At 46.7% G+C, this 25,277-nt stretch overlaps 1 protein-coding gene across 2 annotated transcripts; it reads left to right on the top strand.

Annotated features, from left to right (window-relative positions):
• The first annotated feature begins 2,842 nt into the window (after nt 1-2,842).
• On the top strand, nt 2,843-3,300 carry LOC119808195 (40S ribosomal protein S19-like). Of its 2 annotated transcripts, XM_038320592.1 has the most exons (2): nt 2,843-3,053; nt 3,197-3,300. In XM_038320592.1, the coding sequence occupies exons 1-2, from the start codon at nt 2,843-2,845 to the stop codon at nt 3,298-3,300; spliced, it is 315 nt and encodes a 104-aa protein (XP_038176520.1). The 2 variants fall into 2 exon arrangements, with proteins under 2 accessions (XP_038176520.1, XP_038176519.1); XM_038320591.1 differs by having other exon boundaries at nt 2,843-3,280.
• Nucleotides 3,301-25,277: the final 21,977 nt, after the last annotated feature.

Here is a 25,277-nt window from a genome sequence, read left to right as displayed (position 1 = left end):
ACCTGAGAGACCCCATTAGAGGAAAAGGCTATTGGAAAACTCCACCTCTTATTCTCCCACTACAAATTCAGTCCCATGAGTTTCACAGAGACACTTAGTCCCCACTTTGCCACATGATGCTCACACGGCCTCAGGACACTGCCAACAAGACAGCTACCACCAGATGTGGCCCCTTGGCCTTGGACAGAATCATGATCCAACATAAACTTATTTTCTTTAAAAGTCCCCAGGCTGTAGTGCTGCCTTCTCAGCCACAGAAAACAGATCAGCACAATTGTCCATTTGTCTATCTTGAGTTCACAGAGAACAGTTGGGTTTTGATTTCATGTTTCTGTAGTCCATTTGTGTCTTCTTCCTTCTATGCTAAGATAAGGGGGAAAGGAGGGAGGGAAGTGGAACATCCCATAATGACTCACCCGTTCTACCCTGAGTGTCTCAGGACAGCGTCCCAAACACACAGGTTAAATAAGAAAACTGAAAACACTCAATAAGGGATGTGGGTGTAGCTCGGAGGTTGAGCAAGCACTTGTATGGCTGACCACACCCCAGCCCCGCCTCGTTTACCAGGCTGGCTTACACGCCCATCCCCATTCTCCCTGAGTAATGTTCAGACCGTATCATTGAATCACACAGTGTCTCCTCTCCAACTCTCCCCTCTCTTAGCCTCACAAGTGATCATATATTCCTCAACTTCAGCCCACATGTCCAGACTCACTTGTCTGAAGCCTAGTTTTTAGTCGATTCCTTAGAAAGAGTAGGGAGCACTAGTTCTCAAGTTTGCCCATCCAGATACGATGTGCAACCTCATTCTGGATAAAGGGCTTCAGCATGCACAAGGCCTGGCTTCCATCCCAGACCCAAACAAAAGAAACAATCCCAGTGTGGTGCTTTGAGTGAGAAACGCCCCTACCCCCAACTCTGGTATTATATTCTTGGCCCCAGTTGGTGGCACTGTTTGGAGAGGTTTTAGGAGTGAAGCCTTGCTAGAGGAAGTATGTCACTAGGGCAGGCTTTGAGAGTTTGCTCTCTGCTTTGTGCTTGTGGCTGAAGATGTGAGCTCCTAGCGTCCTGCTCTTGCCGCCATGTCTGACACTTGAGAACAACCTCAGCACCAGGATGGACTCCCATCCCTCTGAAAGCAGAAACCCAAACACTGGTGAGGGTGATTTATTTTATTTTTTTAATTTTTATTGCTTTATAAATGATACCATTCAAAAATTCCACTTTTCCCCCTCCTCCCATTTCCCTCCCACTCTTCCACTCCCCCTCCGATCTCCCCCTCTAGACTTAAGAGAGGGCAACGTACCTTGCCCTGTGGGAAGTCCAAGACCCTCCCTTCTCCATCCAGGCCTAGGAAGGTGTGCATCCAAACAGACTAGAATCCAAAAAAGGCAGTACAAGCAGTAGAGACAAATCCCAGTGCCAGCAGCATTGGCTTCTCAGTCAGCCCTCCCCTCCCCCCATTGTCAGCCACATTCAGAGAGTCTGGTTTGATCACATGCTCACTCAGTCCCAGTCCAGACGGCTTTGATGAGCTCCCATTAGCTCAGGCGCACTGTCTCAGTGGGTGGACCAACCCCTCGCGGTCCTGATTTCCTTGCTCATATTCTCTCTCCTTCTGCTCTTCAACTGGACCTTGGGAGCTCAGTTCAGCACTCAGTGTGGCTATGGGACAAGGCAGTTCAGGCGCCCAGTGAAGTGTTTTACGACAGAAGCAGAAAAGCAAACTAGGACAGCAAATGTTCTTCACACCTATAGGAACTTTTAAACACTGTACGAAGTCACTGGAGCTGGGTGTAGCAGTGCAGGCCTGGGATCCCAGGCCTGAGGAGGCAGAGGAGAGAAGATCCACTATAAGTCTGAGGCCTGGGTTACACAGCAAGTTCTAGGGCAACAAGGCTACAGAGGAAGATTTTGTCTCAATAAAGGAGGTGGAGAAAGAGGAGATGATCCTTGGTTCCTATGTCCCCCACGTGCCTTAACCATGTTATCGTGTGTATGAGTGTGGCCACTGAAAACTCTGATAATGGGCTATGTAATCCATTTCTGAAAATTTCCCCTTAAAGTCCTGCCACTTCACTAGACTATGCTTTGGTGCTGAGCTTTATGGCTCGGTATTCTCATGTGATGTCTTGCAACATGTACATTTAAATGTTTTTCAGGGTGTGCCCCATGCCCTGGGCACTGCAGCCATGGGCCTCTGCGCCATTGAATCAGCTGCGCCACTCTGGTGGCAGCAGCAGCCCCTGCCCTGGTTGTGCCTCTGGCCCTTTCTGCTGCTCAGCATGCTGGCGGGTTCTGTGAGGCACCCTGTGCTTGTGGCTGTGCCAAAGAAGACAAAACCTTTGTTGAATTCTTGACTGATCGAATTAAGGAAGAAAAGAAAATCCAGACGCATAAGTCTTCTCAAGATGTCTGGAGATTGGGAGCTGGAAGTCAACAGGATGAAAGCTAAATTATTCGGCAAAGTTGCTAGAGGAGGTCACTGTCACTTTCAACATTCACCTCCAACATTTGACGGTGAGGAAGAGTTCTCACAAGGGCAGAAGGCTGAAGATGAGGAGCCGGAACTGACATCAGTTCCTAATTTTGTGGTTGAAGTGTCAAAGTGTAATGGCAAGAAGACCCTTGTACCGGACGGTCACTACCCTGAGGATGAGATCAGACAAAAAGACCCTTGTACTGGACTGTCACTCTCCTGAAGGGGAGATCAGACAAGAAGAAGCTAAGGATGATTTTTCTCTGTCAAGAAAGCTAGCCTCGGCGAGACTCGACGCCCAACTTGTGCGCCCGGGAAACCCTATCGTTCCCTTTCCCTGGCTAGCAGCGCGGAGGCCGCACCATGCCTGGAGTTACTGTAGAAGACGTTAACCAGCAGGAGTTCATCAGAGCTCAGGCAGCCTTCCTCAAAAAGTCCGGGAAGCTGAAAGTCCCAGAATGGGTGGACACAGTCAAGCTGGCCAAACATAAAGAGCTTGCCCCCTATGATGAGAACTGGTTCTACACACGAGCTGCTTCTACAGCACGGCACCTGTACCTGCGTGGTGGTGCCGGGGTTGGCTCCATGACCAAGATCTATGGAGGACGGCAGAGAAACGGTGTCAGGCCCAGCCACTTCAGCAGAGGCTCCAAGAGTGTGGCCCGCCACGTTCTCCAAGCCCTGGAGGGACTTAAAATGGTGGAAAAGGACCAAGATGGGGGCTGCAAGCTAACACCTCAGGGACAGAGAGATCTGGACAGCATTGCCGGACAGGTGGCAGCTGCCAACAAGAAGCATTAGAACAAAGGATGCTGGGTTAATAAATTGCCTCATTCATAAAAAAAAGGAAAAAAAGAAAAAAAAGAAAGCTAGCCTCCAGGCCACATGACTCAGAATGAAGGGACACTACTCAGCCACACTCAACGTAGATTCGCTGGACTGGTCCTTGTATAGCCTGATGGATTTCCTGTGGACCAAGGGGAGGACAGCACTTTTGTGAATCAGGTGGTGGAGCTCAGTACAGTCCCCGAGAACTAAGAATAGAGCACCTTTCTGAGTACCGCAAAGGTTGTGTCAAGAGCCAGTAGAACTGTCAGAGCCTGAGGACCTTAATTTAAACGGCAAGCTTTGGCTGTGAGTAGAAGCCACCTTGATGTTGGGACTGTCCTAATAGCACGGGAGAAAAGCAAGCTTCAGTTATTGCTCTTACACGTCCAGTTAGTATTTTCTTTTTTCTTGTACAAATCTATGATTTGTAGATTTTTGTATAACATAATTATGGACAATAAAATTGATTTTATCTCCTGGGGGGTATGATTTTCAGTTATTTCTTGCTTCACAGTTTGGAGCCTTTGTCCTTCCCTGCGCTCCTTCCTCCTCAGGGGCACCTGTGTCTGTGTGGATCCTCCTCTTCTTTATCTGTTGTGCTCCTGGACCTTTTCCTTCTTATTTGCCCCCCTTCTAGCTTTAAGGTTGAACTTGTATGTTTACTATACGTATATATGTATATGGGGTACACATGTGTGAGCATGCAGGTGCCTGTGGATCCCCTGGGTTGGATCTACAGGATCTACAGATCACAGATCTGTGAGCTGTGGGTGCCGGGAGCCAAACTCCAGTCCTCTGCAAGAGCAGCACCCACTGCTAACCACTGAGCTCCTCTCCAGCCCGCTGCTAGGTTTTCTCACATTCCCTCCCCTCCCGTCTGCTTCCATGGGATTCTTTCTGCTCTTACCCTGGCCTTATCTCTACTCTAATTCAACCTTCATGAGTTATTTCTATTTTTATTTCTGTCGGCTCAACTCTGAGATTTTTCTGACTTCAAGTACACTGCTCTTTTTGCATCTTGTGTCATCAGTTCTTCTTCTTCTTCTTTTTTTTTTTTTTTTAGAAAATACATTCTAGACCAGGTGGTGGTGGCACTCACCTTTACCCCAGCACTCTGGAGACAGAGGCATGTGGGCATGTGGATTTCCGTGAGTTCAAGCCAGCCTGGTCTACCAAGCTAGTTCCGGGATTGGCTCCAAAGCTACAGAGAAACCTTGTCTCAAAAAACAAAAAAGAAAGGGAGGGGGGAGGGGAAGGGAAGGGAAGGGAAGGGAAGGGAAGGGAAGACATTCTAAACTGGGACTCACTGACCAGCAGAGCACTTATTTGTCTAATGCACATGAAGCCATAGGTTAAGCTTTAGTACTGCAATAAATAAATAAATAAATAAATAAATAAATAAATAAATAAATAAATAATAAATAGTGAAAGTGCATTAGTTACAATCGCCATTAATTAAATCCCCGACTACAGGAACTTAAGGAAAGAAGAGCTTATGTTACAGTGTACAGCTTGAGGGTCCTATTCACCATGGTGGAGATGGTATGGCAGCAGGAGCTTGGGGTGGCTGGTCACACTGCATCCACAGTCAGGAAGGCGAGAGACACCCAGTGACCAAGCTACTTTCTCCTGTTTAGTCGGTCCTAGCCCCCAGCCCATGGAGTGGTGCCACTCACACATTCATTTCTACTAACTAATACAGAAACTCCATTACAGACATGCCCAGAGACTCATCTCTCCAATGATCCCAGATCCTGTCAGGTTGATGCTCAGTACTGACCACTAGAGAAAGTAAAGGAAAAGTACATTCGAATACAGCCCCATCTAGTTTTCATACCATATGCAATCTTGTCTCTCAAGGGTGGAAAAGGCCTAGCAAGATGAAATACTATCTGGTTACATGGTGTGATTGCAGTCTAAGGCAAAGAAGTGGGTTGCAAGAGTACTGAAGACTCCAATCAGTTGGCTTTAAGTCAATCACAAGGCTTTGGGTGGGCCTAGCCTGGACAGGGGACTCTTTTTCCCTGAGAGGCTAGCAGTCAGAAAGGCGGGGAAGGTCCAAGCAGCCAAGACCCTCTGGTATTGGCTGTAAGAAGCAGCTGCCTATCATGGAGAGGGCTGAGTGACAGTTAGTAGGTGACCTTAGCCTATAATCATAGCATCCTCCCAACAGCCAGGGAATGTAAGAAAGAACCTCAGACAAGGTCACAGTTCAGCCAACACCTTCACCTCAGCATCATACGTTCCTAGCTTCTGAGCCAGGGGACCTGTTGGACATTCAGTGCGTAGTTAAGGGTCTGGGGGTAGGGATGCACCAGCACAAACCATTCTCGGCCAAACAACATGGGAGCCTGACTTCTTGAGGGGAGCTGACATCTAGAAGTTATCGGTCGCTCCTTTTCTTCCTTCCCCATGAAGCAGCTTTGAATAAGTCAGGTCTTCATTCTTTCTTCTGCTTTTCAAGGAGTGGAAGGGGGAGCAGCTCCTGACTTTCAGAGCGAGGCTCGAGTCTAATGGCCTTTTCCTTTCGGCCTTGTTCTGTGCTCTGTGTCAGCTTGCTGGCTGCTTCCCACTTTCACCTGGAACATCTGTCTCCTTTGCTACTGTCATCCCATTTTTTCAGTCGTCTCTTCCCCGGAGTGTGTGGCTCTAGGGGTGGAGGGTCAGCAGCCTCAAGAGCTCAGAAGGCAGAGCCATTGTGAGCTGAGGCATCCAGGCAGCCTCTTCTGGCTCTCTGTCAGCACCTGTTGGTTCCCTGGGCTCTTCTGCAGTCTACGGAGATGCCTGATGATCTTATAAATGTGTGTGGTTTGGTTTCCTTGCTCAGTGCTGTCTGCTCTTCCTTGAAGTTTGGGGCGTTTTGTTATAGCACGTGCAGGAAACTGATACCAACAGATACAGGAGAGCACAGGAGCATCCCAGAAGACACCCCCTCAAACCATGAACTACAAGTGTTAACGAGCGTGCTGCTACTACCATTCTGAATCTGCCCATAACTCGCTAGAATCTCTTCTCCGTGGCTTGAAAACACTTGCCAAAAAGGCTAATGAGCTTACTGTACGTCACACAGCCAGGGGTCAGGGAAACCAACATCTGAACCTTTCCTGATGCCAGAGCCTCTTGTTTCCCCACCGTACTTTAAGCCGGAAACTGCAGGGAAAGAAAAGTTATGAGTGGATATGGCAGTTAACCACAAAGCGTTGTTTAAGATGGAGAAATGTAGGTCTGTAGCTCTGCTGGTAGCGTGCTTGCCTAACGCCAGCGTACACGAAGCCCCGCGCCAAAATCAGGCATGGTGTTCTTAAAGATGAAACAAAACAAATCCCTTAAAGAAATCGATGAAAACACAAACAAATAGTGGAAAGAAATGAATAAAACAGTTCAAGACCTTAAAGTGGAAAGAGAATCAATAGAGAAAACCCAAACTGAGGAAAATCTGGAAATGAAAGACTTAGGAACTTGAACAGGAGCCTCGGAGGCAAGCCTCACCAACAGAATACAGGAGATGAAATAGAGAATCTCAGGAATGGAAGACATAATAGAAGAAATGGATATCGGTCAGAGAAAATGGTAAATCTAAATAAAGCCTGGCACAAAATATCTAGGAAATATGGAACATTATGAAAAGACCAATTCTAAGGAAAGAAGAAGAAGAAGAAGAAGAAGAAGAAGAAGAAGAAGAAGAAGAAGAAGAAGAAGAAGAAGAAGAAGAAGAAGAAGAAGAAGAAGAAGAAGAAAAGAATAAGAAACAACCCAGGTCAAAGACACATAAAACATTTAACAAAATGATAGAAAAAAATTTCCCTAACCAAAAGAAGCAAACTGGTGTAACTATTTTAATATCTGAGAAAATGGACTTTAAGTCAAAACTAATCAGAAGAGTTAGGGAAAGACACTCCATACTCATCAAAGAAAACTCCACCAAAAAGACATTGCAATCCTTAACATCTATGCTCCAAACACAAGACCATCCAGGTTCATAAAAGAAACACTGCTACAACTTGAATCACAGAACGACCTTCACGTACCGACAGTGAGAGACTTTAACACCTGACTCTCGCCAACAGACAAGTCATCCAGATAAGAACTAAACAGAGAGATGCTGGAGCTAACATGATATAAACCAAACCGATCCAATGGATATTTACAGAACATTTCACCCAAACACAACTAATATACCTTCCCCTCAGTGCCTCATGGAACTTTCTCCAAAATTGCTCACATGTTTGGATGCAAAGCAAGTCTCAACAGACACAAGAAAATTGAAAAAACACTCGGCATTCTGTCGACCACCACAGGTTAAAGCTGGATATCAACAACAGGTCAAAAAGATTACAAACTCATGGAAATGGAACAACTCAATACCAAATGAAAATGGGTCAAAGCCAAAATTAAGAAAGAAATTAAAGACTTTCTAGAATTAAATTAACATGAATACAGCAAACAAACAAACAAGCCCAGGGCCAGACTGTTTTAGCACACAGTTTTCCAGACTTTCAAAGAAAAGTTAACGCCAGTACTCCTCAAATTAGTCCACAAAATATAAACAGAAGGAACATTGCCCAATCCATTTTATAATGCCATAGCTACACTGACATCCAAACCACATAAAAGTCCAAGAAAGAGAATTACAGACCAGTTTCCATTGTGAACATAATATGCAAAAAGTAGAACCCTTATGCAGAAACAGATGGAAGCAGATGCAGAGATCCACAACTAACCAGTGGGCCGAACTTCTGAAGTACAATCGAAGAGAGGGAGGAGCATAACATGAACAAACGGGACAAGACCATGATGGGGAAACCCACAGAATCAGGTGACCTGAGCTAGTGGGATCGAGCTCAGTGACCACGGACTGACAACTGGGTCTCCTGAATGCAGGGTGTGGCTTGGGGCGTGTGTGGATTCTGGCAGTAGGACCAGAATCTAACTCTAATGCATGAACTGACTTTGTGGAGCCCACTTTCTATAGAGAGTCACCTTGCTCAGCCTAGGCACGCATGCTACCAAAGGAGAAACATAAACACCAACCCAGCTACAAACGCTTTGATCTACGATGGTGTCCTGCCTTCAAGATAGACTAGTGTAATGGTGGCACGAAGCTTGTGGGAGTAATCAGCTAATATCTGATTTGACTTAAGGGACACTCCACAATGGAACCCATACTCAGTAGTGCTTGAGTGATCAAGAACCTGAGACTAAATAGTTCAGGGACCTACAGTAAAAACAAATACTAATACTGATAAAAAAAAAAAGTAGCAATAAAATGACTCTAATGACATTCTGCTATACTCATAGATCAGTGCCTTGCTCGGCCACCATCAGAGAAGCTTCCTCCTGCAGCAACTGGGAACAAATACAGAGACCCACAGTCCGACAATAAGTAGAGAGTGAGAGACCTCGGAACACTCAGCCCTAAACAGGGTGTCTTCATCAAATCCCTGCCCTCAAGGTTCAGAGAACCCTGTGGAAGAGGAGGCAGAAACAGTATAAGAGCCATAAAGGATGAAGAACACCAAGAAAACAAGACCTTCTAACTAAGTGGTTCTCAACCTGTGAGTCATGACCCATTTGGAAAACTTTTGTCTCCAAAAATATTTACATCACGATTTATAACAGTAGCAAAATTACAGTTACAAAGCAGCAATGAAAATAACTTTATGGTGACAGGACATGAGGAACTGTATTAAAGTGCTGCGGCATTAGGGAAGTTGAGAACCACTGCACCATGGTCAACATGATCAATACACAAATGACCTCACAGAAACTGACGTAGCGTGCACCTGGCCTGCACGGGTCTGCACCCAATGGGGAGAAGTAGGCACATACCCCCATCCCTAACCAGAAGTATCTCTAATTGATAACCACCTGCAAATGAAAATACAGTTTTCTCTGAAGAAGTTTCACCGTAGAAATAAACACCCTTCAGGGTAGGCTGCATGCCCAACAGAAGATGAACTCTACTGCATCTTTGGAGATTCCTTGTCTCATAATGGCATGTTGGGGTCTTTCTTTTCTTTTTAAATTTTATCTTATTTTCCTATTTTTATTTATTTATATATTTTTCTTTTCTCTTTTTACCCTATGGGTCCTTTGAGCGCATATTATGGCTTTCAGTTTAGTGTTCCTACAAGATTCTCGAGTGTGTGAATGAGTGTTTCATGTGCCTTCTTTTTGTTTGTTTTTATGTTTGTTTGTATGGTTGTTTTTTTTTTTTTTTTTTTAGACAGGGCTTCTCTGTGTAACAGTCCTGGCTGTCTGTCCTGGAAGCCAGGCTGGCATCAAACTCATAGAAATCTGCCTGCCTCTGCTTCCCAAGTGCTGGGATTAAAGATATGTGCCACCACCGCCTGACTCTTCTTATGCCTTCTCTTGGGCTCTCTTCCTTCTGTTAGTTTTTTTTGTCCTATTCCAATGTCTTTTGTTTCATTTTGTTGTATTTTATAATGCACTTTATTATTATCCCTTAGAAGTTTGTTTTCTAATGAGACAGAAAGGGGGTGAATCCAGAATGAAGGGGTGGTGGGGAGGAACTGGGAGGGGTAAAGGGAGGGGAATTGTAATCAGAATATACTATGTGTGAAAAAAATCTATTTTCAATAAAATGTTAACAAAAAATATTACTGTCAGCTACAGGAAGTTCGACAGGACACACTGCTGGCAGCCCTTGCTCAGGAGAGCCCCACCAGGTGGCTCAGGGACACAACAGGACAGGACTATGACCTTTATTTGTGGGCAAAAAGACAGGAGCTGGTTCTCTCCCCACGCAGCCCTGCACAGGGACATTTTCTCCTCCAGTCCCTCTTTCTCTTGGATTTGCCTTCTCGGAGTCCCCTTTTATGACAACAGGACTTTCCTGACACCCGTGTGCTGAGCAGACTGGCCCAGGCCTTCTCGGAGTCCCCTCTTATGACAACAGGACTTTCCTGACACCTGTGTGCTGAGCAGGCCGGCCCAGGCCAGGCCTTGTTGACCGGCTCAAAAGGCTCAGCACACAGAAGTCTGTCCAAGCAACAATGCACCTTGTCTTGCCAATGCATTCCTCATGCCTCCTGGACACACTGACATCTTGATGACTTGCAAGTCTGTGCTCACAGATGTCCCTCACCAAAGGTTCTCTGCTGTGAACCTGCCTTCTTACCTGCCGTGACACATGTCCCCCTTCCACGGGATAGCACAGGCATTCATTCTGTGACTCTTAACTCACTGGACCATCTTCCTATCTCAGTTTCTCCTTCTCATCATGTTCCTTATGATGCTAACATCTTTAACGAAGCTGTGCAAGGGGAGAAACCCACATCCAACGGTTCTCAGTACAGCAGGAATCTCCCAGGCAGCATTTGCTATTCAGGATTGCAATACAGAAAAGCAAGAGCACACAGAATAACCTTTAGGAAAAAAACAAGAAAATCAGCAGCAAACCTGGGAACCGGCCCATGGCCATGGTCTCCACTGGTGGATCTATGTTGTTTTCCCTAGACTTAGCACCTTTGAAGAGACTAATGGGCTATGTGAATGTCAGGCACCCTGAGAATTCTAGACAGTGGCTCTGTCATCTGCTCCACCTGAGAGATGCTGTGTTTTCCAGGGAAGAACTCTCATTGGTGAGTTCTGTGTCCAGCTTTGAGATGCTGGTGAAAGAGGTGTGACTGGCCTACTTATGAGTGGTCGGCCATTGCACACAGGGGTCACGCCCTTGACTGGTCATGGCCCTGAGGCCTACTGCAGCCATGGGATTCCAAATGGATGCATTACTTTTCAAAGCCAAGGTCTAGGGAAGCCGGAAGTGTGGGTCGTTGTGTTTTCTTTCCAACCTGAGTAGACCTGTCCACGTACTTAAGAGGTAATTCTGGCTCCACTCTGTGTATTTCTAATGGGTTCCAAGCTGTGTCCATTAGTGGAGAGATGAATTATTGAACACCTTCTAGTTGCTGGTGCCCAGGCCTTGTTCTAAATGGTGGCGATGCCATGGGGAAGAACATTCTAGAAGAGGAACTGAGATATGGCAAATAAACAAGTAAAGATTATTTTGAAGTAGGTGTAGACTCTGAAGAAAGTGAGCAGCTGCCCATCATGAAGGCCTGCTGATCTCTGCACATAGGGAAGGACCTGTCTAGAAAGACCAGAGTGATGAGGAAGGATCCTGCAGGGGTGGACAGAAACACTGGAAGCAAAGCAAAGAGCACACAGCAGCCCCCAAGGTCATGAAGGCTCAGGCAAATGACGGGGGAAAGTCTGCCTGGTGGCAGTGAAGACAGGACGTAGCATGCAGCGTGCACCCATAACCAAAGTTATTAGGAGAGACCCAGCCTGGTTTCCTCTGTAGCACAATCAGAGCAGGTGCAGGGGATGTGCCGTGCATTCAGGGGTATGAGCAGAAGCTAGGATCAGGAGGAGAATCTAGAGGAAAGTTCTAGCAATGGCCATGGTATGGCTAAGGGATGAGAGAGCTTGACTCATTCTGGCTGAGCAGAGACCTGGGTTTTATTTAGTAGGTGGGGAAGGCCTGTGGGTAGCAGTGGGAGATTTGGAAGCTGTCAGGAGTGGACTGGAGCAGCCCATTCTCAGAAGCAACAAAGCAGAGGCAGTAGACGAAGTCATGAGTCTACTGTGCTGGTTTCCCAGGGCTGCTGAAACAAACCAGGTTGCCCCAAACAGCAGATAGGTACTCTCGGTGTTCTGGAGGCCAGAAGTCCAAAGTGAAGGGTCAGGAGGACCATGCTCCCCCGAATCCTTCCTGGCCTTTCCAGCTTCTGGCAAATCTACAGCATTGAATCCTGGGCTCACGGTTGTATTTCTCTAGCCTCTGCCTCCACTGTCACACGTCAGTCTGCCCAGTGTCTGTCTGTATCCAAGTCACCCTCCCTTACCAGCCATGGGATGAGGCCCATGTGACGCTAGTGTGACTCCCTTTGATTGGATCAAAACTACAAGGGCTCTGCCTCTAAGGTATTAGTAGACACGAATCTTGGAGGGTCACCATTCAACCCATATAGTTTCCCAGAGAAAGAGTAGAAGGAGCCTGGTAAGCACACAAGTTCCCATGCTTGTTTCTATCTGTTTATACTTTATCATATGTTCTAATGTATGCATTTATGTATATTCATGTGTGTGCATGCACATGTGTGTTTATGCATGTGAAGGCCAGAGAACAGCTTCAGGTGTCATTGGCCTGGGGCCATTCCCATTCTTTCTTTCTTTTTTTTTTTTTTTTTAGAGAGAGTCTCTAAAATCCCAGAGGAGCATTGTTTAAGCACAGAATGCCTGCCATTGTGCTGCATGCAGCTGGTGAATGGAGATGGGGGCATAATGCCCTTTGGGGCTGGAAACAGCAAGACGCTAGCTGGCTCTAGAATCTGTGATGGATAATCCTGAAGGTCAACATGATTGACTTGAGATGTCCTAGGTGATTAGTGTAGCACATCCCAGGTGTTTCTGTGAAGGCCTTTCTAGAGAGGAGAAACTGAAAGGGAAGAGACATGCCTTGAAGGTGGTGGCACCATCCCACAGGGTGGGAGCACAATAGGATAGGCTCTCTCCTCCCTGTCTGCCATGCCTCCATGATGTCCGGCTCAAATGCATGAGGCCAAGGGACTGAATCCTCTGGGCCACAAGACAGAGTACGCCTTCCTCCTGGAGCTGTCCCTGCAGAGTGCTTGTCACAACCGCGTGAAAGTAACTACAGAGAGTCTCTTCAGTGAAGTGTGGGGACAGTGAGAGGGAAATTAAACAAAAAAATATGGAACCCCCCCCATTCTTGATAGTAGCCTGGGGCATAGGGTCAAAGTTGGGATTAGAAGTTCTGAGGTGCGGATGTGTGTCTAAGACAGCTGAGCAGAGAACATCCACAGAGGGGCTAAGACTGGCACTGTTGGAGAGAAGGCAGGCTGGGCCACCAGAGCAAGGCCCTGGGTGGATGTACATTGGCATTCTTCATAGCAGGAGAGTAGCTGGCTTCGTGTGAGGCAGGGACTGCAGGCACTAACAGGAAGAAGTGTGTGACCACAGCAACGCCCTGTGGTGGAGTCAAGGTGAAGACAACATGTTCTCTTTGTTAAAGGTTCTGTCACAGCTGAGACCTGGGAATGAGGGAGGAAGGACAGCAGCTATGGAGGAGGAGATTTAGAGACAGGCAGAGGTACTCTGGGATGAACACGGTAGGCACTTAGCCCACGGATGCTGAAGCAGATCAACTTTAGTTCCACCCGGCACCCTGCCTCCTGGAGGGATGTTTAGGATTGAACATTGCTGGTATTCTTCCAGAGAGAGAAAGGAGACAGGGGGCTTGGGGGGGGGGTCACAAGGAGCAGTCAGAATGAAAGCTAAGTGAGTGGGGCCAGAATTGACAGGTGTTGGGAAAGGGGACAGACGTGCGTGTTAAAGGGATCAGCAGCCTCACAAGTAGGACAGCTATTGGCCGGGGTATACAGAACACGGGGCTAAGGAGACAAAGGCAGCTGCTGGCAGGAGTGTGGATGGGAAGTTTCGGAGGGGGACAGTGTTTGGATGTCAGAGTCCAGAATTCAGCCATGTGAGCAGTGACCTGGTGGGTAGAACAGAGGAGGCAAAGGAAAGGTGAGGCCAGGGTGGCCACAAATCCTCCTGAGAGCGATGCCTGTGCTGCTTCCCTTATGAGACAGGACATAGAAGGCAGAGGAAAGAAAGCATTTTCCACCACCACTTGACGAGCTGAGATTGCAGAGGCCAAGGAACTGCAGGGAAGCCCACCTGGCCATCTTTCAGACTTCCGACACCAGCAGAGGCCTGATGTGCAGAGGGGCTCAATAACCGAGGGGATAGTAGCATATGGCACAGCTAAACCATCTTCCAAGAGGACGTGGAGCCAGGAGAAATGGAGCCAGAGTTCTGCACCTGTCTGCAGACAGGACCCCAGCATAGGCCATGCATACCTGGAGGGAGCACCAACAGGAAAGCCCACTCCCTTAGAGACCTCAAAATTAAATTTGAGATGGGAATGAGAAAATAAAGAAAGGAACGTTAATGAAGGAAGGATTGTCTCCACAATCCACTATTTTTGTTATCATAAAACCCACAAAAATGCACCCCACCTCCCCACTTCTCCACGTTAGGTTAGGAGCACATTTTTACTTTGCTCTCATGATAACCAAGCTTTAAATATAAACATACTAGCTGGGGGTGTATCTCAGTAAGTAATTGCTCAGTATACACAATGCCCTTGGGTCAGTTCCCCATCATGGGTAACCTGAGCTTAGTGGTGCATGCCTGTCGTCTCTGCACTCTGGAGGTGGATGTACGAAACAGAAGTTCAAGGTCATCCTTGACTACATACTGAGTTGAAGCTAGCCTGTACTACACAAGTCCCTGTCTTTAAAGCAGGGGGAAAGCTGGAGAGACGGCTTCACAGTTAAGAGCACTTGCTACTCTTCCAGAAGACCAGGGTTTTCTCAAAGCCCCAGTACCCATGTCTGGGATCAGACAATATCTTTTGGCCTCTAATTACCCCCACAACTATGTCCATACTAACAAAGAAGTACACACATAATACACATAAATAAAAATAAAATCTTTTTTAAAACTAAAAACCAGAGAGAGGTATTTCACAGGTTTCACAGAATACGGTTTTTCCAGGTGAATCAAGGCTTTTTCACGGATGGATTTGTTAAATATTGAACAAAGTACCCGGGGAATTCAATGGAGCTGGCAAACATGTTTGTCTTGGCAAAGGGAGTCCATGGTCATGTCCCAGCTCCCTGCTTGCTTGGGTTCCCTTCCACCGCAGATTCAGACATGCCTTGATGGAGCCCATAATGCCCATCTGCCTCTACCAACGGCCTAACAGAGCCTCAGACGATACAGCTGCTGAAGGAGGAGCAACTGCTGGGCTGCGAGGACTGGAAGTGCTGAGTAAAACCCGTCAGACCCCATGTCCACACTCTGAACAAAGCAAACTGACGTGAGGAACTGTCAAATGATGTGGTCTTGGAACCCAGGAAGTGCTGGGCTAACAGTCAAAGCCAAGTCTGTCAGTGTAAAACCCAGCCCTTTCCCTAGAAGTTGGAGCTCACCACCAGGCAGGATTGGTGTGTTCTGGAAAATTATTCAGCACATTGGACGGTCATCAAATAGAAGGAAAATTCATGACAATGCTAATACCCAGTCTCCCTCCCTCCCTCCCTCCCTCCCTCCCTCCCTCCCTCCCTCCCTCCCTCCCTCCTTCCCTCCCTCCCTCCCTCCCTCCTTCCCTTCCTTCCTTTATTCATTCTCTTTGTTTAGTAAATGCTAACTGAGTCCCTTCTCTGTTGTACATACAGCTGGGAACCGGGGCCACAGGACAAAGAGCAGTTGACTAAGTCTCACAGGGAGTCACAGAGCTCCAACAAGGACAAGGGCAGGTGCTGAGTGCTATGAAGGGTGTGTGACTGGTCTGGGGAAACCCACTCCCAAAGTTAAGGTCACTGAGTAAATGCCAGACACAACGGGGCTGAAGAGATGCTCAGTGGTTAAGAGCACTGGCTACTCTTCCAGAGGACCCAGGTTCAATTCCCAACCCCCACATGTCAGCTCACAACCATCTGTAACTCAAGTTCCAGTGGATCTAACATTTTCATACAGACACACATCCAGGAAAAATATCAATGCACATAAATTGGACAACAACAAACAAACAAACAAACAAGAAACCAGCTGGGCAGTGGTGGCGCATGCCTTTAATACCAGCACTTGGGAGGCAGAGGCAGGCAGATCTCTGCAAGTTCGAGGCCAGCCTGGTCTACATACTGAGTTACATGACAGCCACGGCTATACAGAGAAAACTTGTCTTGAAGAAAAAAAATCAGAAATAGAAAAACAAGCCAGACACAACCTCCCTGATTAGTAATATAATCGCTTGCCACCATGTCCCACATTAGAAAGCTCACTGCTTGAGACGGATACCTATTAAACTAGTGGGAAAGGAAGCATGAAACTGAGACTAAGTCTGAGATCCCATGGTGTTTGCAGGCATTCATGTGTGTGAGTCTCTTCTTTAAGCTCTGCAGGTCTGCTCTCTGCCTCTGCCCTGCTTGCTATGCATCTGGGGTACCGCCCTTGTGGGCTAACCAACAGTCATACTTACTTCTAACCTGTGGTTTACTTGGACCAGTGGAAACCACACCAGAAACTGGACTAGGAAAAGACAGTGATGTTGGGAACCCGTTCCTCCCATGCCTTCCTGGTGGGTGGCCTTAGCCTGACTGGATTTTTCATGCCTACAAAGCCAAGTGGCTTCCACCCCCTCATCCCTGTTGCCAAGTCTTTGCCTTGCTCAAGGCAAGCGTGAGAAAGCATCTTGATGCCATTCACCCAGGTTCTACCTCACCCTCCTCCCTCCCTACCTCACCCTTGTAAACAGTTCAGTATTGATCTTTCCTCAAATTACTTAAATGACCTAAATTGTGGGTGCTGGGACCCCAATGAATGCACATCTGGTTTGGGGTCTCATTCACTTTTATTGTCTTCTGTGTTTTGATAGCTCTCTATAATAACCACTTTCAGCAGTGTGTGGTCAACACACAACTCTTATTTTCTCTGGGAACCACCCCCAAATCACAGTGTAGCCCCGGATCTACATTTGTGCCAGTGCCCATAATTGACTGAACTAGGGACAGAGGGTCAACTAGGCCAACCAGATGTCATATCCTAGCACCCCAGCAGAGCTGTGGATCTCTGTCAGCTTTGGCAAATCAATACCACAGACAAAGAAAAGGGGTAGCTTGGCTGGGGGAAAGACCCATCCTAAACCTAGCGGCACCTTCTGGTGGCCTCCCCCAGATAAAAAGAGATGGAAGTGCATCTATCCTGTGGCTAAGGCATTCCTTGTCTGTAGTAGAATCTACTTTGGGAGATCCCCACAGAGACCGAAGACCAGCAGCTCTCTAGGAACCCAGTGTCAGACTAGGAGGGCTGAAACATTAGCCTCATGGACGGAAGCCTTTCCATCATGAGACGGCCATTACCTGGACTGCATCCTGTAAGGCAGCCTAATGAACGCCCCCCCCCCCCATAAGTGCAGATGTGTGTATATTTATTCTATCAGTCCTGCTTCTTTACTGAGTCCTAACAGAACAGCCACCTCCAGTCCCACCTAAGCCTAGCTGCCTTTAAGGTCCTAGATGCCCAGTACTGCAATCCTGCCACCACTCCCAGCCTTTAGCACACATGAAGTTAAATTAATTTCTGCTACCCACAACCAAATGACTCCTGGATGATAATGGTCATGAATTATTTTCAGAAGTAGAAAGTAGAAGTATATGGATTTAAATGATTTATCTTTACACTTGGAGTGATTATAGACTCCCCATTAAGTACCAAAGAGTCCTGGTACCCTTCCCAGGACTGATTCTATCCGGTACCTATAGTACAGTCCCACACCAGGAACCAGGGCTGTGGAGACAGCACAGTCAGTAAAGTGCTGGATGTGCAATCGTGAAGACCCGGGCTCGTTCCCCAGCACCTACACAAAAGGCCAGCTGTGCTGGTGCACACCTGTGATCCCAGGACTGGGAAAGTGGAGACAGGCGGGTCCCTGGGGCCCCTTGGTCTCCACCCTAGCCTGATTTGCCATCTCCAGATCCCAACGGAGCCCTCTATTAAAAAACAAAAAAAAAACTGCTGAGCAATGGAGGTGCACCCCTTTAATCCCAGCTCTCGGGAGGCTGAGGCAGGGGGATCTCTGTGAGTCTGAGGCCAGCCTGGTCTACAGAGTGAGTTCCAGGATAGTAAGGGCTACACAGAGAAACCTTATCTCAAAAACAGAAAACAGCAAACAAACAACAAACAGAAAAAACAACCAAACAACAACAAAAACAACACAAACAAAAAAACCAATATGGATGCCTCCTGAGGAACATTTGGCTCAAAACCAAGGTGGATACCTCCAGAGGAAGGACGCGTGAGGTTGACTTCTATCATGCACACACACGCATGAGTAGGTGGAGGAGAGGAGGCCAACGCTGCTGAGCCATTGTTAACTATACCAGGGTTGCTTACTTCTCTCCACTTTTTAAACATTTCTTTGTGTGCAAACAGGGTGAGGGTGTCTGATTCCATGTAATTTTATCAGAAAAAAATTTAGATTTAACTACCTTCTAATCAATCTAATCTTCCAGCATGAGAAAAAGCTTCCTCTTCCTGGTTGTGCTCATCCTGTCACCACGCCACTCTGTGTCACACTAGCCCTTTCCATGCCTGCACTTCCCCTGTTAACTGGAGCCATGCACCGTCACTCATGGCACAGTGACATATGAGTCAGTGATGAACTGCATGGGCATACATACAATAGTATCTAGAGATGACAGACCCGGGGGCGTCCTATCATTGAGATGCTTATTGAACCAGATGATAGATAGATAGATAGATAGATAGATAGATAGATAGATGATAGATAGATAGATGATAGATAGATAGATAGATGATAGATAGATAGATAGATGATAGATAGATAGATAGATGATAGATAGATAGATAGATGATAGATAGATAGATAGATGATAGATAGATAGATAGATAGATAGATAGATAGATAGATAGATAGATAGATAGATAGATAGATATGTTCACACACACACATTGTGCTACAGTTACAGCGATATGCTGGGCAGGTTGTGCAACCTATATGTGCAATGGGGCCACACCTTGTAGGTTTGTATATGCAAATGCTAAAGTCACCTGAAAATGATTTCCCATAATTTTTCTCAACTGTTAGGTGTAGCCTTTGGGGCTGGTTTCTTGCGGAGCTCAGTGATGTGGAGGTCCCGCAGGGTGTTGTTTATACCAATGGTCCAGCCCTTATTTCTGATTAATACATCATCCCGTGGATGTGCCAGAGTTTGCTGAGGCTTTTGCTTATCAAAGGACACATGTTGTTTCCAGTCTCTTTCTATGATGTATTAAACTGCTATACACAACCAAGAATGCTTAATAATATTGGATAAATGTCTCTAAGCAGACTCTGGATCATATGGCAAGCCTAGGTCTAGGTTTTTGGTTTTGTTTCAAGACAGGTCTCTCAGGCCTCTGGCTAACCTGGTACTTGCTCTGTAGGCCAAGCTGGCCTCTCCTGAGTGCTGACATTAAAGACGTGAACCATGACGCTCAGTCTAAGTTTAGTTTTGTAAGACATTACCAATCTCTTCCTGTGTGCCACTTCACACCGGCCACTGGCTACAGCCATTTGCCTCCCACTAGTCAGCCCTGAGAAGTCAGTCTCCATTCTTCTGCTTCGCCTTTCTGACTTCAGTGATTCCAAACATGAAAAGACAGCCAAGAGAAGACGCAAGGCTGGCAGGGCAGTATCAGGCCAGCAGGCTCAGAGGAGAACATGCAGACCCCGCATCTAGATGGAGTCTGACGTCCTGAAAGATGAGGTCAGAACAGAAGGCTCAGGTGAACACTGAGTGGACCAAGGGCTCTTATGGAGAAGGCATGAGGGTGGGACTGGGTGGGGACACAGGAGCCACCGAAGCAGAAGAGAGAGAGAGAAGCATACTTTGCCAGACACACAACTTTATTTTTGCTAAGTATAAATTTTATCTTCTTTCAGTTTTTTTATTGAGCTATATATTTTTTCCATTCCCCTCCCTTCCTCCCCCTTCCCCTTCTACCTTCTCTCATGATTCCCATGCTCCCAATTTAATCAGGAGATCTTCAGACACACAACTTTGTCATACAAAGAAGAAAGCATCACATGTTTGGCCATTTATAGCATGCTACGTAAAGGGTATTTTTCTTAAACAGTAAGTTTTTATGATTATATCATTTCCCACTGTATGTATAGTCTTGTGACTCAAGTCTTTTGGAAGTTTCTCCTTGGGCTGACAAGATGGTTGATCAGCTTGCCACCAAGCCTGATGACCTAAATTCAAACTTCAGGGTTCATAAGGTAGAAAGAGAGAACTGACCTCCACATGTGTGCCATGGCATGTACACTTAGGCACACACACACAAATAAATGTAAAAAAAAATACTCTCAGTTTCTCTTAGGATCTCATCTTAGGCCCTCACCTGAGACCAAAATCAAATGTGTTGGTCGGGAGTGGAGAGACGACTCAGCGGTTAAGAGTTAAGAGCACATGTTCTTGCAGAGGACCTGATCCCACACCCTGAATGGGGACTCATAAACATTGGTAACTCTAGGTCTAGGGCAGCTGACACCCTCTTCTCACCTCCATAGGCACTAGGCATGTGTGTGGTACACATCTACACATACAGATAAAATATGTACACACATATAATAATCTAAAAGAATATTTTTTACTGTATCGGTCTGTATTGTGTGAAAACACTCACCCTCTTTGCACTCAGGGCAGAGTCCCCTCTTGAGGCATCCTGCACACATGCTATGTCCCCGCATCCTTTGCAGCACATCATACACTCACCAACGTTTCCAGAATGCTTCCCTCACCCTTGCCATGTAATTTGCTCAATTATAGTCCTATGACTCATCAATAAAAATTAACACTTGCGGAGCCTGGCCCTGGGCTAGATCCATGCCACATCTTAACGGTCACACTGTCATCCTGTGTAACCTTCAGAACCACTGTGCACAGGGCACTGTCAGCACCTCTTGGGGGTGTGTGTGATTTATTGTGCGGAGAGGAAGGTCAGGAGAGAGCAGAAACCCCAGGTCCTCTGCCCCTGCCCAGTGCTGAGCACACCACCCCCCCTCGATTCCTGCTACACCCGCGTTTTTATTTGCTTCAGTCCACCACCTGTCCCAAGCAGGGAGCCTCTTCCTCGTTCTTGCTTCTCTGAGCACAGTGTGATCTGTGAGTCCCAGTTCTTGCTGGCCTCTTAGCTTTCTGCATCTGTTCCACTCACAGCTGCCCACCTGTTTGAAGTTTGACCAGCTGGACAGGCGCTGAAGATGAGGCTGGAGTGCAGGGGATCTAAGTTTAAATCTCAAATCTTGGCAACAGACCGGTCATTTTTCATTTGTGTACCTCAGTTTCCTTGTACACACATAACTGCTCAGTATTTGTGTACATGCCCTGTGATCTCCCTCACTCTGCATCTGTACCAGAGCGGGACTCAGTTTGCCAGCAGAAAAAAAGGGGACACAATGCCCAGCTACCCCTAATCTCAGTTATTGGGGACACCTGCTAACCTCCACTTCCCTGTCTGCAGGAGTTCTGCACATCCCAGAAGCAGGTCAGCTGCCCTACTGGCAAATTCAGGCAAGGATGATGCATAGAGAGACATGAGGAGGTTGGGGAAGCCCTAGTCCTCCCATAACTGATGACTCAGAGCATCCCAGCCCCTAGAGGCCACATCTCAAAGACATCTGAGAAACGCAACATACCTTGAGTCTAGTCAATCCACAGTCAGGAAGCTGAATGCCTAGGAACTGGAGAGATGACTCAGTGGTTAATATATAGGCTGCTTTTACACAGGACACAGGTTTGAGTCCCAGCACCGACATGGAAGCTCCTCAGGGTATGCCTATTAGGCTGTTTCTAGAAAGGTTTAACGGAAGAGGGAAAACCCACTGAGTATGAGCAGCGCTATACCAAGAGTTGAGCTGATTTAAAAGGCGGAAATGGCTGAGCCCCAGCATTCACCTCTCTGCCTCCTGACTGTGATGGGATGTCCCCAGTCACCTCGTAGCTCTGCCACCATGCCTTCCCTGTCGTGGGTGCCTGTCACCCCAAACTGTGAGCCTAAACAACCCCTTCTCTCCTTACACTGGTTCTGACAGCAACAAGAGAAGTGACAAATACGGAGAGTCGCCCTCTCTCGTGAGACGGATGTCCTTCCCCAGGGCCGCGGGAAGACGGCTGTCTCACCCGTGCTGAGGGAGGGAGACTGAGAGGCACTGTGGCTCCATCTGTTTCCTTGCTCACAGAGTCCTTTCCTCCACAATGATGACAATGGTTCTATCTGGAGTCTGGGTCAAAAAGATGAGAAACTGGGGAGGCCAGGGACACGCCCAGAGTGGTGACAGGTACAAACATGCTAGGCAGGCACCAGGATGTTGCCCTCCACACAGGGACAGTGATTCTCGATAGATAAGTCTGTGCCTGTCCTCTGACACACAGGTGTCAAGATAAGTCATCTTCCAGTCATGTTATTAGGTAATTATAAAGATAAAAGTACTCCTTTGCAGTGATATGCAGGTAAATGCACACACCCATAAACAGGCAGGGCATCAGGTTCTTGAGTCATTCACATGCTGAGACCCTGATGCACTGTGGACGGGGTGATGCACTCACTGTTCACAAGCTGATGAAAAAGAAGAAGAAACCGCTTCTTCCGGGCAGCTCATCTGGCCTCGGTCGTCTCTGCACCTTGGCGTGGCTGGCAGCCTTTTCTGCAGCTCTGCTTTCTTCCACCTGAAGGGGACTCTCAGCTTTTACTGCTTACTCTGGCAGGAAGATATCTGTGAATCCGGTCAGTTTTAGGGGCTTCCTGAAGCTACTTTGAGTTTTTTAGCTTCCTTCTTAAGAAACTAAACAAATATTCCTGCAGGAATGATTGTTCAGTCTCTGAGGAAACTGTTACACAGTGAGTCACCAGTGTGGCTGTCGCAAACTGAATTTTCTGCAAACCCTTCACTTTATTCTTTTATTTTAAAAAATCTTTATTAAAGCTTGCTAAACCACACCCACTAGAGTTGGGATCTTGTTATAAAATAATGGAGTTAATAATTACATGTAGAAAATTTAGACTAACAATGTCATTCTTAAAAATGCTTATTTTTATTTAATACATACAGGTATTTTGACTGCATGTATGTCTGTGTACCACATGCAGGCATTGTTCATTGCCAGAAAAGCTAGGATTGTAGCTACAGGCAGTTCTGATCCATTATGTGGGAACTGGGAATCAAACCCAGGCCCTCTGGAAGAGCAGCCTGACGATCTTAACCACCAAGCAATTTCTACCACCCCCTAGCTAATGTCATCCTTAACCAAGTATAAATGTGCGAATCACAATAAAGCTGCCGAGAGTTCTCATTTGTACAGAAGCATATATCACAGGTGCAAAATACAAGTGAAAATAGAAAAGTTGCTTAATCATTCCTCAATACTATTGACACTGAATTTCTGACATTCAGTTCAAAGCAAATGTGCTGATTATTATGCGTCTGACTGGTTGTTCTAATTTGGCTCCCCTTTAACCCACCAGAAAAGTTGACGATGGCTTGGGGTGGCTTCTATGGGATGATGTAGAAGAAGGCTGGGAGGGGAACGCCAATCCCCCCAATCCCCCCAATCCCCCCAACCCCCCCACTCACACCCTGACGTGGGAGGAGGGGCAAACCTGAGAATGAGCTGTGTTTCAGAGTGCCATGGGGTTTCATGAATCCTATGATTGAGGAAGGAGCAGCAAACAAAAAGCACGATGCCAAGGTCGTTACCTTAAAGGCCAAGTTGATTTTGGCATCATGGGAGAATACAGGAGAGACCTGAAGGAAGAAGGAAACGCGTTTGGGTTGTAGCTGTCAGGTTCATTGTGCTGAGAGCAAGAACACATAAACGTGAGCAGACTGGCATGGAATGCAGAGGGTGACGCCCACTAGAACCAGAAGCAGGATCATTGGCACAGATATATGTGGCATCATGAGTAGGAAAGGCTATCATGGGGGAAATGCCAGAAAAAAAGATGGCAGATGTGTGATACACAACCCCCCAACCTCCCCTCTGTGCTCATGGGAGACACTGCTCATAAATCACAGCATTCTTTCCCTCAGAATCCAGTGCTTCACAAGCCAAAGGTGAAGGGTGTGTAGGAGAGCTTGTGGACCGTACCAGATGCTGCAGTGAAAGCCAACAGGATAGAGTCTGGAGGAGGCACCCAAGCTGACATCTGGGGAGTCATTGATCATTTTCACCTGCTCTTACCGAAACGGGGGAGGGGTGTGTGTGCTTGCACACACGTGCAGCTGTGCACATGGAGGCCAGAGGCTGGTGCCAGCTGCCTTCGTTCTTATTTATCTGAGACAAGTCTCTCACTGAACATTAAAGCTGCTGACCTGCAACTAACCATCAACTAAGCAGGGCTCACAGATATCAAAGCAGGAAGCATGGGGCCCGCTCTTTTGCCTGCTCTTGGGACTCTTTTCCTCCTGTTGAGTCGCCTCACCCAGCTTTTGCCTTCTGTTATTGTATGTTGTTTTGTCGTGTTTGGTTGTTGTCTTTCGGAGGCCTGCTCTTTTCTGAAGGGAAAGGAGGGAGATGGACCTAGAGGAGGGGGCCACTGGGAGAAGTGGAAGGAGGGGAAACTGGTCTGGAAGAATTTGTTTTCAATAAAAATGGATATAATTTTTTAAAAAAGCTACTGGCTTGGCTAGACTGGCTGGCCAGCAAACACAGGGATCCTCCGGTCTCCTTGTCCCAGCTCTGTGGATATAGGCACATGTCACGATGCCTGGCTTTCACACAAGTGCCAGGGATGGAACTTAGGTCCCTATGCTTGCTCAGGAAACACTTTACCAACTGAGCCATCTCCCCAGCCCCTAGAAACCACTGCTTCTAATGTTCTATTTTTAATGTTAAAAATGTTTTAATATTTTTAATGTTAAAACTATTTGCTTTAACATTCTATCTATATTTTCTTTCTTAAACATAAGCATGCAAATTTTAAAGTACTGAATAACACAAAGCCAGTGAGTCCCCTATAATTTACCAAGGGTTATTTTGCTGCTTCTTTCCACAGGCACATGCCATTGCATAGCAGCAAATGTACCAGATGCACACGCTGCATGCTGAGATTTCAATTAGCACATCATTTCCAGTACCTGCCTCTCTTCACCGCTGAACAAGTGGGCAGTTTCCAAATTTGTTATTAAAATAATGGCTACACGAAACAGTTTTAAAACATAATTTCCATTTAAATTTAAATACTTACTTAGGATTGGTTTCTATAAGTAATCAAAATACCTAAGCAGTTTAAGTGTCTTGATATAATAAAATGCACTTCAGAAGCATTATGCTAATTGGCACTCCCACCA

This window comes from Arvicola amphibius, chromosome 2 (assembly GCF_903992535.2).
Source record: "Arvicola amphibius chromosome 2, mArvAmp1.2, whole genome shotgun sequence".
Classification (NCBI taxonomy): Eukaryota; Metazoa; Chordata; class Mammalia; order Rodentia; family Cricetidae; genus Arvicola; species Arvicola amphibius.
The sequence above is the reverse complement of the archived record's forward strand: the minus strand, read 5'-3'. Positions and strand labels throughout refer to the sequence as shown.

Excerpts from the sequence above, each read along its gene's own strand:
- LOC119808195 (XM_038320591.1), top strand. The coding sequence starts at position 2,843 with ATGCCTGGAGTTACTGTAGAAGACGTTAACCAGCAGGAGTTCATCAGA.